The 15,247-nt window shown below is 30.3% G+C and overlaps 1 protein-coding gene across 4 annotated transcripts in view; it reads left to right on the top strand.

Moving 5' to 3' along the window:
• NCAM2 (neural cell adhesion molecule 2) overlaps positions 1-15,247 on the top strand; it is a 491,548-nt gene that overhangs the window by 326,111 nt on the left and 150,190 nt on the right. For all 4 annotated transcript variants that reach the window (XM_027102098.1, XM_027102118.1, XM_027102127.1 and 1 more), the window contains 2 exons: positions 2,415-2,575; positions 5,497-5,642. In XM_027102098.1, the coding sequence (XP_026957899.1) occupies positions 2,415-2,575; positions 5,497-5,642 (307 nt within the window). The remainder of the gene's footprint in view (positions 1-2,414; positions 2,576-5,496; positions 5,643-15,247) is intronic.

Raw genomic sequence — 15,247 nt, 5'->3', positions numbered from 1 at the left:
TCATGTGCTACCTGTTGACCAATGGTTGAAAACTGTTATTTAATCTCTGTGTCCAGTGTTTGTGTTGTTTAAAATGAGAGAGTAAATATGGTTTTGTTACTCCACTATGGTCAAGCGTGGAATTGTTCTCCCTTTTTTACCATTTCCATGAATCCTCTAATCCTAACCCTTACTTTCTTTTGCCTGGAAAAGTGGCATTTAGAGAAGTGGTTAGAATTTCAAAGGATGGCCCAGTGGAATTTCATCAGAATCCATTGGGAGTCTTTTTCAGACATTGACATTCCACAGAAATGTACTATGAATAACAATGAGTACTTTCTGTATAATGGGTTTGTTGAGAGAGAAGTATTAAGACCTATTACCTGAGTTATTATTCTTTAATGATGTTTTTAAATTGAGCTCTTTAAGGGAACATAATCTTTACAACCTGACTTCCTTTAAATTCTTCAAGACCTAACTATCCACTTCAAAGCTCAGATCATGGATTATTTTCCCACGAAAATTCCCAGAGTATTCCAGCCATCATCTTTTCCATTCTCTTCTATTATAATAGATCCCCTACCCCACCCCTCCCAACACACACACAAAGTTATGAATAAATGCATTAATGGGATCTATGTTACCCTCTATTACTATCAATCAGACTATGAATTCTTCATGATAGGTGACCCTGTCTCACTCATTTGCTATACTTCAGACCTTTAGCACAATATTTCACATGAAGTACAGAAATAATCTCTTTATCATAAAGAACACTAGAACTTAGTTAACCTGCTGCTTATATTACAAACTAAACCTAAGTCTCTTCATCTGTGAATTGATGGGTGAGGAAATCATACTAAAAATTTAGTTATCTGATCTGTGAATGAGGGTGGAGAGGGAAAATGCACATCTGTGAGCTAATTGTATTTAACCAGGTTAATAATATAGGGAAAATGTTTCCTAAGCCACAAATTGCTGAAACTTCTAGGTGATGATGATAATGATGATAATGATACAAATTAATACTTTTTTATTGACTAGATTAAGAAATATATTGTATCACTAATTGTGGTGAAAGCCTTATCCATACATAAAATTCTAGGCAAAATTCTGAAATCTTGTCATTATTTATACTTCTAAATATTTGATTAGTGAAAATATGAAAAAAAAACCCAGAAAAGTACAGAGCACTATATACTTTTGTCACTAGTATTTATTAAGGCCTAATTTTTCACCACTCATGAATTTTTGCACATTTCATGTTGTATTTACACATGTCAATAAAAACTGGAAAAATAGATGTTAACTGAGTCATAGAAAGACAAGGACTGTGTTAAGATATGTGGCAGTACTTTCTAGAAAGAAGAACTAGAATTCACTGCAAAGATCATTTAGAGTATGAGAAAAATATTCTGTTTCATTCTAGGTAAGATTTTTAATAATCCTTTTAGATATTCCTCTTTTTTAATTTACACTTGTATGGACAAGTAAATCCCCCTAAATTTTTACATTAGTGGGTCTTAAAATCAATTAATTGTCCATTTTACCATGTTGACAAGTAAAAAAGGAGAAAGAAAAGGAGAAGGAGGAAGTGGAGGTGAGGAAAGTAAAATAACATGAAAAAGAATGTACAATATAAGACTTCACACATATTAAGGGGAATTGTAGAAATTGTTTCAGATTTAAATGCATGTAAAATATTTTTTTTTACTATAAGTTATTGTAAAGTTCAAAAGATGTTGTTTTAATGAACAACAAAACTAGAATTGAAAAAAAATTGAACACTATTTCAGTCCAGAAAGACCTTGGAAACTACTTAAAAATACTTATATCTGAGAAAAATTTCTTCTCACTAATGAATTAAATTGTTATCACAGCATAATTTCTACAACTTTTTTCATGTAATTCTTTCCTCTTACCCTTTTATTGTCAGTACCTATGTGCAATATAACTTCATTATTTATTTAAATTGCATTTACTTTGTCTTTGAAGGGTGTTTCTGTAGAAATTATATTAAACATGTCCCTGGAACCTAGTAAAGAAGTACATTTCATAAATATGTGTTGACTCACCAACATGAAATGTGTGTTTGGAATTTAAATCAGAAAATAAAACTTTTTTTTTTTTTTTTGCTAATAATCAAAGTGAAAATTGAATAAAAGTGTTTTTTGCCTAAGATGAGTGTCAAGATTTCAACACAGCTCAAACGTTATTTTTGTTTCTAAAGTCAAAACAACTTACAAGTATAATTTTAATATTTATGCATTAAATTCTATTGAGCTAGTAAAAGTGTATGTTTGACTGGAATATAACTTTATCTGTCAATGACAGTAGCCATGAAATATTGACAGTTACAGGTCAAAAAGTTGAGTATGATCTGCTCTTAAGTTATGAAGTCAGGTTTATGAAGATCAACCTGTTTTCTTCTTTAGGAATGGCAAGTTTATTGAAGAAAATGAAAAGTACATACTGAAAGGAAGCAATAAAGAACTCACTGTCAGGAACATAATCAATAGTGATGGGGGCCCGTATGTCTGCAGGGCCGCAAACAAGGCAGGAGAAGATGAAAAACAGGTACTTCTCCAAGTCTTTGGTAAGTATTATAGCATAGTAGTTAAAACTGTAATGTCTAGAGGGGGGTCTGAATCAAATTCTACTCTGTCACTTATATGAGCTATTTAAATTTCCAAACCTAAGTCTCAGTTTTCTCATCTCTAAAATATATTTTAAAATTACAGCAACCAGATAGAATTATTTTAAGAATTATATGAGATTATACATGTAAATTTTTGTAAAATATTTGCTGACTAATAACAGAGGCTGAAAGAAAATTCATTTAAATTACACATATTGGGATCTATTATATTATATATGGGTTGATCTTCATAAATCTTTAAATGACATGTGTTGGGATCAGTTTTACTTTTAATATATTAATACTTCAAAAGAGCTCACCTGTAAGGCTATAATTTGGAAACATTGACCTGTAACCATAATTAAATACTCCCTTTTCATTTTATTAAAAGGAAATGTACATAAATATCTTCCATATTTACCAAGATCCATATTGCCTTCTTTGGGGAGCTTACAAAGAGTAGAAAACCGGTAAATTAATTTTTAATTATTGATTTATCCCCTATTATATTTGCAAGAGGAAAAAAATTTGCTGGTAAATGTTTAGAGTGTGATTGTTCTCTTTAAAAAGCAAACACTAAAAATTATAGGCATTACTAATATTTAGTATGCTTTCTCCATTTTTAAAAACATTGTTATCAGAAAGCTTTCACAACAAAGAAAGGGGAAGGAAGGAGGGAGTACTCCATAAGAGTAAATGCTCTTTGGTGACCTAAATGAGAAGGAAATCCAAAAAAAAAGAGGGGATATATATATATATGTATAGCTGATTCACTTTGCTGTACAGTAGAAACTAACACGGCATTGTAAAACAACTATATTCCAATTAAAAAAAAGAATAAAATAATACATGAATCTGGTATTGAACTTTAAAAAAAAAAAAAGAAACTACAGGACAAACAAACAACTACAGGATTTCTTTAACAAATAAATTGGGTGGGGGCAGTAACTAAATATGGTTCAAAATAGACATAAGAGGAACCTCAACCAATCACAGTATATAGGCCTCATTTGGATCTTGATTCAAACAAATCAACTGTATAAGGTTTTATGAGACAACCAGGGAAATTTGAACACTGAGTAATTAGTTACTAATAAAGATGTGTTATGTGTTATAACAGCAACAAAAAAAAGAGTAAGAAGGACCAGTGGTTGCAGTTGGCAGAAGCAGGCATATTACTTAGACCAAAAGACAAATGGTAATACATGTGTGGACACACCCTCTGACAGCTGGTCCTGTAGTAGCTGTAACAGAAATGTTTTTCTATACTAGGGAGATTTTCATAAAGCTTATATTCAAACAAAATAAGACAGACAATAAAGAATATACCAAAGTATATTAAAAAAGAAAATTGGAATAAGATGTTCTAAGAAGAAAGCAAAACTAGATTAATCAGGTAGTGTTGGGTAAAAAGAGCTGTTATTTTGGAGATCATGGTGTTGGAAAGTTACTCAGAAGGGTAATGTTTAGATGTGTTTACATAAAAATCTTTAATGATGAGAAATCAGCAAAGCTATGAGCCAGGAGAAAATTGTTCACATAGAGGGAAGAGTAAACAAACTTAAAATTATTAAAAATTATAGAAAGCATCTAATTTGTTCCATCAGTATTTCCCACTTAATAAAATGTTCTCTATAAAATGTAAATGCTAAATATGACTCAGTATAAAAATAAATTAATAATTAGAAATGATAGTGTTTGAGATAATTCCAAAGGATAATCTCAATCTATCTCAATGAGCTCATATGAAATATTTAGTTACTTTTAAAAATTAATCTGGCAGTAAGAACACAGACAAAGAAAGTTTCTAATATTTTTGTCCTTTCAAATAGAAAATAATGAATGAAATATAACATGCCATATCACTGTATAATCACTTTGTATAGTAACATTGAACAGATATGTATTGTGTTTGACACAAAAGCATGTATATAAAGTGGAAATAAAACTAAATCCATTAAAGTCAATGGAGTAAACACTGAATTGTAAAAATATATATGCCATGTTTCTGATATCAGGAATCTAATTTTCTAGGATTAAGAACAATTTATTTATATTTCATAATTGATTGCATTTGGTGATTAAAAAGAAACCTGTTACTTGTTCTGAAATAGTAAGTGCTGGCTTTTATCACTTTTAGGTTCAAACAAATAAAAACTTAAGAAATGCCAATAACACAGAATTTAAAAACGTAAAACTCTTTGGTATATGTAAATTTGTGGAGGGATGTAACTTTTAGTATTAATATAATTTAAATTACTAGACATGATGTTTTGGTTTTTATAGAAGTCATAACTGTAAAGAAACAATTATCTACAATGTGGAATAATATTAAGGTAGTCTGAGGTCAAAATAAATCAGCTAGAATAATAAAGGTAAATAGTATGTATATATATTTACTTGATAAATATTTTAAACATTGCACATAATTACTATATATTCAGAATACAATCATTATTTTTCTTCTTTGGTTTTTGTTTTTAAAGTTTAAGAGATAATCACTACATAAGCAGATGTCATACACAGACATACACACAGAAGCATTCATGTGACTTTACAAGAGGAAAATTTTATTTTTTAGCTTGAGGAAAAAATAATAAAGTGGCTTTTAATTGACAAAATCTTGGAAGGAATTATACTTTTTTATGTTGGTTTCTAAACCACTTAAAATTATTTTTGTAATCATAATCAATAGCATTATTTTCTAGTTTTTTCTCCTACAATTTGCAACTCTCCTGGCACTCTTATAAAGCAAAGCATGACACTATATCTGCTCAAAGTTAATAATTCCATACTATGCTAAAGGGTACTTAAATTGTCACCATGAATAGTAATATTTTCCTCCAATACAGATTGAGTAATGTATATATTTTTTACAGTACAGCCTCACATAATACAGCTTAAAAATGAGACTACATATGAGAATGGTCAAGTCACACTAATATGTGAAGCAGAAGGGGAGCCTATTCCAGAAATCACGTGGAAAAGAGCAGTGGATGGCATCACTTTTTCCGAAGGCGATAAGGTAACAGCAATTTAATATATAGTGTTTTTCAAAACTATTGTATTGGATTGGCCAAAAAGTTCGTTCAGGTTTTTCCATACCATCTTAAGGAACTTTTGGGCGAAACCAATATTTTCAGTGTTTTGCATATAATTAAATATCACATTGGATTCCAATTTATCAAGTAACTTGTAGGAATGCAATAAATGGTTTAATTCTTAAAAAGGTGACTCTACCACAGTTAGCCTAAAAATAAATTCAGAGGAGAAAAAAGTCAAATTGTAATATTTAAAGTTGTTTTTCATTGAGGCAAAAGTCTTAGGTTTTTAATAGTGTTTCTTAAGTTTGCCTACATGCAAACTTTTGGTATAAACTGTATCTATAAAATATCTTATTGCAATTTCAATTCCTCCACCTTGTGCTGTGAAAATGAAAATAATTTAAATTCACAAAATTCTGGCTGTCATTTAACTCTTAACTCTTTAGTACTATCTTTATGCAGTAGGACAGTAGGTTTCTGCCTTTATACAATCTATAACCTGATAAAGACCAATAATTACAAACACAACAAAATACAGCATTTTGGTAAATGTCACTCTCATGTAAATTGGTGACTTTTCATCAAATGCATTCAAGTTCCTAAGAAATCAAGTAAACATTATCATATATTTCACTGCACTCCATAGATTTTCATTATCGTTATTTTTTGTAACTATTTATATAAGGCCACAAGTATAAACCAAACTGAAACAGAAAGAAAAAGGCAGTGGATTAATAATATGATGGAATTGGCATTTTCACACATGTAAAAATTATCAGATTAAACACATAGATCTCTTTTCTTTCTAGTGTTAAAGAGCAACCTTCTTAAAACCTCTTTCATTTGTTCAAATCAATTTCTGTTGAAGAAAATGATTTCTAAAATATAAGTACCTTTGACTTACCAACATTGATAGCAGAAAAATTTGAAGTCAGTTTATTCAAAATATGCTTTCTATCCCTTCAACTCATCATGTAATTTTAACAACATGCTAACTCCATAAATTGACAAAAGAGGCTTCTCCCTGGCCATTTACTATTTATCTTTTGAAATAATGTATTCCTGCATATCACCCTTCTTAGCCCCATTTCCTCCTCATGATGGCATTTTTAAGAGCATATTTCTTTTGACAGTAGTTACACTATTTTGTTGAAAATCAAATTTATAAAATGTGAATGACATTGACATTCTTCTGGCAACCCAGAAAAATGACATAGAGTTTGCTTTCATATTTTTTTAACTACTATGGTGCATTGCCAAATCTGGAAAGGAGTTATATCTCCATAAACTTCTTTAAAATTGTCCAAAAAAATTAGATATATATAACTGTAGATAACTGTTTTCATTGTCAGTTTAGTACTTTTCTTTGGACAAAATCACTCAAGAATAATGATTTTCATGTTTAGGCACCCTTATTAATTATATGTTCATATTCCTAACTCATACTTTCATTATTTTTTTGTACTATATATTTCCTGAAAGTTCTCTTCTCAAACATAGCTTTTACTCTTCATTTAATAGATGTTTCCTTATGTTCATACCAATAATGAGAGGTACATTATATTCAGTTATTTTATCAATAAAAAGTTATCAAGTAACCAGAAGACCATGATGTTTTGTTCTATGCCCCAAGCCACCAAAACTACATACAGAAATTTCTTTGATAACAGTTGTGAAAAATAATCACCTAGTTTTTGTTTGCTAAGACTATGTCTATTAAAGCACACATCTTTTTGTTTTTCTTTTGCTTTGTCACAAAACCATTATAGAAGCCCTAATACACTTTTGTTTTTCCAAACACAACTATTATCCAGTAGATATACAAATTAAGACTACTCACTTCCTATCCTGACTTTTCTCCAAAATTATTTTAAGAACACTGCCTTATTTCCTGGATGGTAAGCCTCCTTTCTCCTAACATTCCTAGTTTCTTCAACAGCCGAAATTCAAAAATGGAAGAGTTGAGCTGAGCCTTGAAGTAAGTCACATGTAGTTTTGAATCTCAGCTCAGCCATTTATGTTGCTTCAGCTTTGGCAATACTATGTGAAGTCTTTTTAATATGAGTTTCTTCATCTTTGAAATATGGATAACAATACTTATTTCACTTATTGGTATTAGATGAAGAGTACATTGTAAAATGCATATGAAAGTCTTTAGGATATTGTAAATATTCAATAAACTTTGTTTCTTTATCATATTGCATAAATATTGAAGCATAATTTATCTTGTTTCTATTATTTTGAGTAAACTCAAATTGTTAATAGACTCCATAAAGTCTGATAACTAAAGTCTGATTAAACATTACCATAGAGTATATTGTGATTATATCTCTCTTGTCATGAAAAGTAACATAAGATTGTATTTGCCTTAAGAATCACTTGGAGAGCCTGTTAAAATGCAGACTCTAGAATCCCACTTTCTGAGGTTGATTTAGTATGTCAAGCACAAGACCTAGGAGTACTTTAATAAACTCATCAGTTGGTGTTATATGGATGCTCTCCAAGTCATCCATACATTGGAAAGCAGTTCTCGAGCTCTAAGTCAAATGAAATTGAACAACTTACCCTTTCAACAGAAAAATACTCTTGACAAATTACTTGGCACCTTGGCACCTTGATAGGGGCTTGGAAATCACAGAATAAAACAATCAAAACTTTTCATTACTATCAATGAAAATGATAATTGTGTAGGTCATAGTGAAATATCATCAATAATATACTTCAAACTAATAACTCCATCCAAAAATAGGAAAATATATTTAGCAAATATGTTCATCATTGTAGATTTCCAAAGAAAGGGGTCTCAATTAATGTAGTCACATGTAGATATTTTCTGCAGCTATAGTTCTGTAGCACTATTGGACTATGCGTGTTAATGGTGTAGTGTAAAGTATCTTTGCATAATATATCCTTCAGAAACAACAACAAAAAGTATAGTGCGTAAACACAGAACTCTTTTAAACTCATAACTATTTTCTCTATAATCTACTTTAATGCATCTTCCCTACATTTAAAATAATATATGTAATTTTAAAAACTCTCCTGAAAAATTAAAAAATACATGTAATATGTAAGAAAAATACAGTATGCACTTGCTTTAGAAATATTTTTGTAATATCCATTGTTATTTTAAGATATTTTGTTCTTTAGTTTACTTTTTAAAAAAATTTACAGTTTTACCTCACTAACTTTTAATTATACATTTATTGAAAAAATATGGGCAATTTATTTTAGTGATAACGATAATTTTTCATTAAAATATCAATTTACTTGGGTTATCAAAAATTTTATTAAATTGATAGCTTAATTTTAGCACATTATTTTTTTGGAGTCATCCTAAAATACATTTGTGTATAAAAATTAGAAAGCCCTGACCTCTTCATTTAATAGATGCTATATACATAACTGTAATAATAGTTAAATGCACACAATAAAGTTTAAGACAGAACCAAAGCTAATATCATGGAATGTGTTTAATTCAGCTATGACTCAAAAGTTGTAAATTGTTTTGCAATTTAAACACTAAGCAATCTAAATTTTTTACATTAAAAATCTTTATTTTCTAAATAAAACCATGCTTTTTCACAGGGTTGATTTGAGGATTATGTGAGATTGTATGACTAGAGTGTTTTGAAGTCCCTGGTATAAACCTCTGTCATCTATTTTGAATCATTTTCCTTAAATGATCCCTTATTATCATTCTTATTGATCAATAAATATTAGTAGATGTACAATTATGAGTATTGTTAAATTAGTATGGGAAGGCATGAAGTGTCATTCAAGTCAAAATTTAATCCCAAATTTGTCACTTTGGCGTGTCATTTACCATGTTAATTCTCCTGCCTGATTTCAGTTTCTGCACGTCTATATTAGGGTAATAATAAAACCTCCCTGGAAAAGTTTCTAAAGATGAAATGAGAGCATGCAGATCAATATCTTAGACCCAGATTGAACTTAAAAGTGTTATCTTCTCTTTTCCTTGGAGGTATTTAGTCTTTAGATACTTTAGAAATGAGACAATGATCATATTAATTCTGTGACAACGACTGCTGCCCCAAAGAAACCAGATAAAAACTAGTATGAGCATAGTCATATGTATTGTATGAATAATATCATCCACAAAACAATAGAATGTTGTTCCAGTTGTTGTAGATTTTGCATCTTTGACATAGCTTTATGTAGAAGTTTACTATGATATAATCTCTAGCAATGTCATTTCAATGACTCATATATGAACTTGTCTTACCATACTAAATTCCAAATCTTGTAACTATATATTGCATTCCTCTTGGAAGTTGACAATGTTGGGACTCTGCATTTGAGTGTCATCTTAATCACTGTATGTGTCAATCTCTATCATTGCAGGGAAATACTACAGATGAGGGCTGTAACTTCCTATCCTGCATAAGGATAGACTTTCAGATTACTCTGAGAGGTAAAGCCTGGTCTTTACTCGGTGAGACACAATATCAGACTAGAAATACCACAGATTTATTACATCATCATCTTCTTTTTCCCTCTCTCCCAGGTCTGTCTTCTCCCACTCTCCCCAGAATTTTCCTTTGTAGGAAGTAGGTCAATTTTTGCTTCCTTTTGGGCCCTATTTCACCTCCGATATTATGTAGCAATAAATACTGATTTGGAAGAGACACTTCCACATTCTAAGAAGTACCTAAACAAGTCATTAAGATAGGAAGAAAAAGAAATTGTACGCCCCACAAAGCCAGGTTGCTTAAGAATGCCAGTTCTTCATCAATTTTCAAGATATGATTTCATATTCATATGATAAAATTGGTTAATTTTGAACATTTTTTAGAAATTTTGTTGCTTGTCATTTTGGGAGTAAATGGAAGTAAAAGATCTACAGGAAGTGATTTTTATCTCTAAAATTCTTACAAAAATGTAAACATAACAGTAACCAATCTCATCTATGTGAATAGACTGTTTTATGTAATAATTCTAAAGTGCTTATAATATTGTTTGGTGGATGACATCTCACATGAGTCATGTATCTACTCTTAAGATACAGAATCTATAATTATTTTATTTCTGGTATATTTGTCCTACAGAGTAAATTTTAGTCCTACCTCCACTAGACATTAATCTCACTCTACATTGAATAAGAAGTATTTGAACTGTATAGCAATAATTTGTAACTGTTTTAAAGCAGAATTTCTCAAACTTCAGTCATTTGACCATCAGTTTCATTTCTTTTCCATATTCATGTGCATACTGGACTGTTATACACTTAATTTTTTTTCTTTAAATTAAATTAGCTTTTTCTTCATTCTAATTCTAACCAAAACTATCAGTTACATTTTAAAGTGCACATCAAGGTAAATATAAAACTATAAAATAAAATTTGTTCTAGGGGCTTCCCTGGTGGCGCAGTGGTTGAGAGTCCGCCTGCCGATGCAGGGGACACGGGTTCGTGCCCCAGTCCGGGAAGATCCCACATGCTGCGGAGCAGCTGGGCCTGTGAGCCATGGCCGCTGAGCCTGCATGTCCTGAGCCTGTGCTCCGCAACGGGAGAGGCCACAGCATTGAGAGGCCCGCGTATCGCAAAAAAAAAAAAATTTGTTTTAAAAATAATACCTAAACTTAGCATGTGCACCTTTCCTGGTACACACACCATGCTTTTAAAACACTGCTTTTATTTCAAACATACTTTGAATTAACATGATACAAAGTTTAGCTACAAAATTTTGAGGACAGACCCTATTATGCTTTCTTTTATTTGGGGGATCAAGCACTTCCCTCCAGTAAATAAATATGCTACATTTTTAGGACAGTTCACAAATCATAGTAAAAAAAAAAAACATTTAATTTTAATCCTTAACACCAAATGGTCTTTTCAAAATGATGCCAATAAACTCAATAACTAAAGCATAGTGATTTAACTTCAAAAACAATGTTTTTCTATTTTGCTGAAGTAAAATATGAAATGCTGGTAATGGTCTAAGTTTAGATCAAACTTTGTGATTAAAATAATAGGACTTTCTGTTCTTTTACATTCATTTGAAAAATGTGTTTTACTATGTCAAAGAAAACAAGCCTACTGATTCAACATTAACTTTAGTACTTTAAGTCCATTTTGCTTTCTGTTCCTTTGAATAAATAGATGTATTTAAACTGAAATTTAAGATAAAAAAATACAAATTATAGTCTACTTTAACATTTAGCTTTGCACTTACATACAGAAGTCATAGTTGTACCAGAGTGTTTCTATTTTAATTGTATATAAGTAGTAAACATTTTTCTCCATGAATTGAGGCACTATGATCTGGACAATACTTACTTCAAATGTTCTTGCAGAATAAACTACCAAGACAAAAGGAATTTCTAGTAATAATAAAGATGGGCAGTTCTTTGATACAAGTACCTGAATAAAATATGTTTTAAATTTTATAACAAATTAAATTCCTAGTGTAAAAATATTTATAATTACATTACTGCATTCATTATTATATTGTTTTATGCTCTAGGATATTATTTTTTATTGCATAGGTACAGCTTTGGACCTAAGGAAAGTTCATGTTTTTAAGTGATTTATTTAAACCACTTTTAATGGAGGGCAGAGGATAATGGAGTAAACTTTTCACATTATATGAAAATCTCTACTAAAAATTCTTAGATATTTTTATATATAAACTGTGAAAATTACATTAGCCTTTCTGTATTTCCCCCTTATTTCATTCTAAAGCAAATACAAGTTCTTGAAAATTAAATTTAATGAAATGTAACAGTAAAATTATCTTTACAGTGACAGGAATTTATGTCACTAATGCTTCCTTTATCATTTGCCCAAGTTCTTTTAACAACCATCAACAAATTTTATTGAGGGCTTTTGTGTTTACATGTGCTATACTATGCACAAAGAATATAGCAATGTAAAAAAAGTTTTCTGACTCATAGTGCGTACAATTTAGGAGAGGAGATGGAATCAAAGCATATTTAAAATTAGCAGTATTTTATTTATGAATATGCAATTTTGATATATGAAAACTCATATGCAAAATATCAATTTTAAGTATATAAGTAGACTTCTACAAGGCTACACATATAGCTGTGGCATAGTTTTCTGTGCTATCACAGACCCAGTTCAACTTGTTCTTCTGAAAGTCCTCTGTATTGGTGCATTTTGGAAAGTATATCTATCTACTCTCATTAGAATATCTCATTTCAATTTGCTCTAGGCTGAAAATTGCTTCGACTCTGATTTAAAAAGAAACTTTAAAAAATATTTAATGGTGTAATTGGCAACACCTTTGTATTACAACTTAAAATTTTCAACTTCTTTTTTCTCTTTAAATAGAAATTACAAAATGAGACTAACAAATCCACAGTTACTGATTTAAGAAAGAGAGACTGTAGTGTTTCAGGTATCTGTACATTATTATAAAAGTTCCAGTTCAAATATTTTAAAGACAGTCATGTACAGTTGAACTAGACAGATTGCTTGCTGTGGGTAGTAGTATGATAAAATAGTAGATGGAAGTTACAAAAATGCAGAAACTTTCGAAGACTCAGGGGTTATAGATAATGGAATGTATTAAATTCCAAATGACAGAATGTCCAGTCCCATGAACTTCTCTATCACAATTTGTAAGATCATCAATGTCTAAAAAAAAAAAAAGCCTTTCATTTGATGTGACATTGTATTAGAAGATCTTAAGTAATCTTTGTTACCCTGATATTCTGCCTTGCTGTGAAATTAAATCTTTGAGTTAATACTCGGGGAAGGGGGTGAGTGGTACTGAACCAAGGTTGTACATCAGAATCACATAAGGAGCTGTATTACACATATGCCTGACTGAGCCTTACTCCCTGGGAAATGTCTGAGCCTCTCTCCCAGAGTTCTAACTGCACCTGGCTCCTAGATATTCTTATCCAGTATCTTTGACAGGGATTAGAGAGTTATATTTTGAAAAGCCCCAGAAATTGCTCCTGTGTTTGTACCCTGTAGAGAACCACTACCTTTAAAATTACTATGTGTCTTGCATCACAAACCCACACACACACACACACACACACACATAAAAATACACACAGTCAGCTTAATGTGATCTTGATATCCAATACATATATAAGATATATAAAAGGAATTAGTTTGTCTAACTCATGGATTTCTAGTCATGTTAGCATTGGTATTCCCAGTTGGTATAAAACAGAGCTTAATGAATTGAAATTATGTGGTAGTTGCAACACTGATTCTTTGTTTCAATTTCTGGATTTGCCATTTACCTTCTCTGTGACTTCAGGGAAGTTGATGTATTTTTCAGTTCCATCATTGATAAAATAAATGCCCTTCAATCTCTATTTCCCTATTCTATAAATCTTTCTATTGATTCAGTAGATAATCACATATTTTAAGATACAGTTTTTATTTCCATGCTAAGCCCTTTTTAAATTCATGTATTTACTAATTTTTCAATTCATGATTTTCTAATAATTTAATATAGTGAGGCAGTGTGTTTGCAATTTCCTTCTTCTATATAGCTTTTCCATATAACAATTATAAGAAAAGCTAAGATTACTTTGGCAATGTCTTTACATTGGAAAAACAATGTCAGTTTCTGGTTGTAGAGAGGAATGCTAAAGAGCATACTCCTGGCACCTGTAGATTTTAATGCCTGTATTTTTTTTTTTTTCTTTTCAGAGGTAATGGGCTTTTCTGAAGGATTTTGTATTTGAATGACATTTTTAAGGTCTTTCTAATGCAGTTTTTCCTACTAGTGTTCTGAGAGCAGTATTATAGATCCCTGCTGGGCAATAGGCAAAATGGATACTTCTATTCCTCATCTGACATACGTAGGGCGTAGATTATAATTAGGCATGTTGGAAATCTTCCTGGATGCTTCTGAGCTTGCTCAGAGGTGGATTTTCAATCATTTACAACTCTCAGAAATTTCTTTTCCAGCCCACACCTCAAATAAAAATTATCAAAGAAGTCTAGTCGTAAGTTCAACATGTAATTTTAAAAAAACATTTTTGAGAAAATTCTGGGAAATAGTTAAAAACTAAAAATTTCATTGTTCTTTTAAAAAAACATCAGTTATTAATGAACTATTATTTTAAAATGTATATAAGTATATCCACTTGAAAGAAACTACCATCTTGTTTGTAGGATGATATGATATTAGTTCACAATTTTACCATAATTGTTCTGGGAAAAAAACATTATTTACATACTGAAAGTGATTTTTCTTTGGCTTTGTAGCAGAAAATATATTATTTTTTCTTGTAAATGCCATATTCTGTTACAGACTTCATGTGGTACTCACTTTATCTTATGAAGAAATTTACCACTGAAGAAAATATAAAATAATGTAGCTACAAAAAAAATGTAGATTTCAATGAATATTAATCGACTTAACAAAAATAACAAATTTTCTGCTAAATGTAATTTTGATTTATTTATGTGAAATTTTAGTGGAAAACAGGAACTAAATTCAAAAAACAAAATGAAATAAATTTGAATGAAGTGCTGTACAAGTAGACACAGTATATCTGAAAATATTTCAATAAACATTCTAATAAACAACTTGCAAAAAAATAATACATTTGATGACTTCCATTGTCAAGT

The sequence above is a fragment of the Aethalodelphis obliquidens genome, unplaced genomic scaffold, assembly GCF_003676395.1.
Source record: "Aethalodelphis obliquidens isolate GAN/ISIS:26980383/991018 unplaced genomic scaffold, ASM367639v1 scaffold1, whole genome shotgun sequence".
In the NCBI taxonomy this organism is placed as follows: domain Eukaryota; kingdom Metazoa; phylum Chordata; class Mammalia; order Artiodactyla; family Delphinidae; genus Aethalodelphis; species Aethalodelphis obliquidens.
Note: the sequence above shows the minus strand (reverse complement) of the source record. Positions and strands in the feature narration are given on the sequence as shown.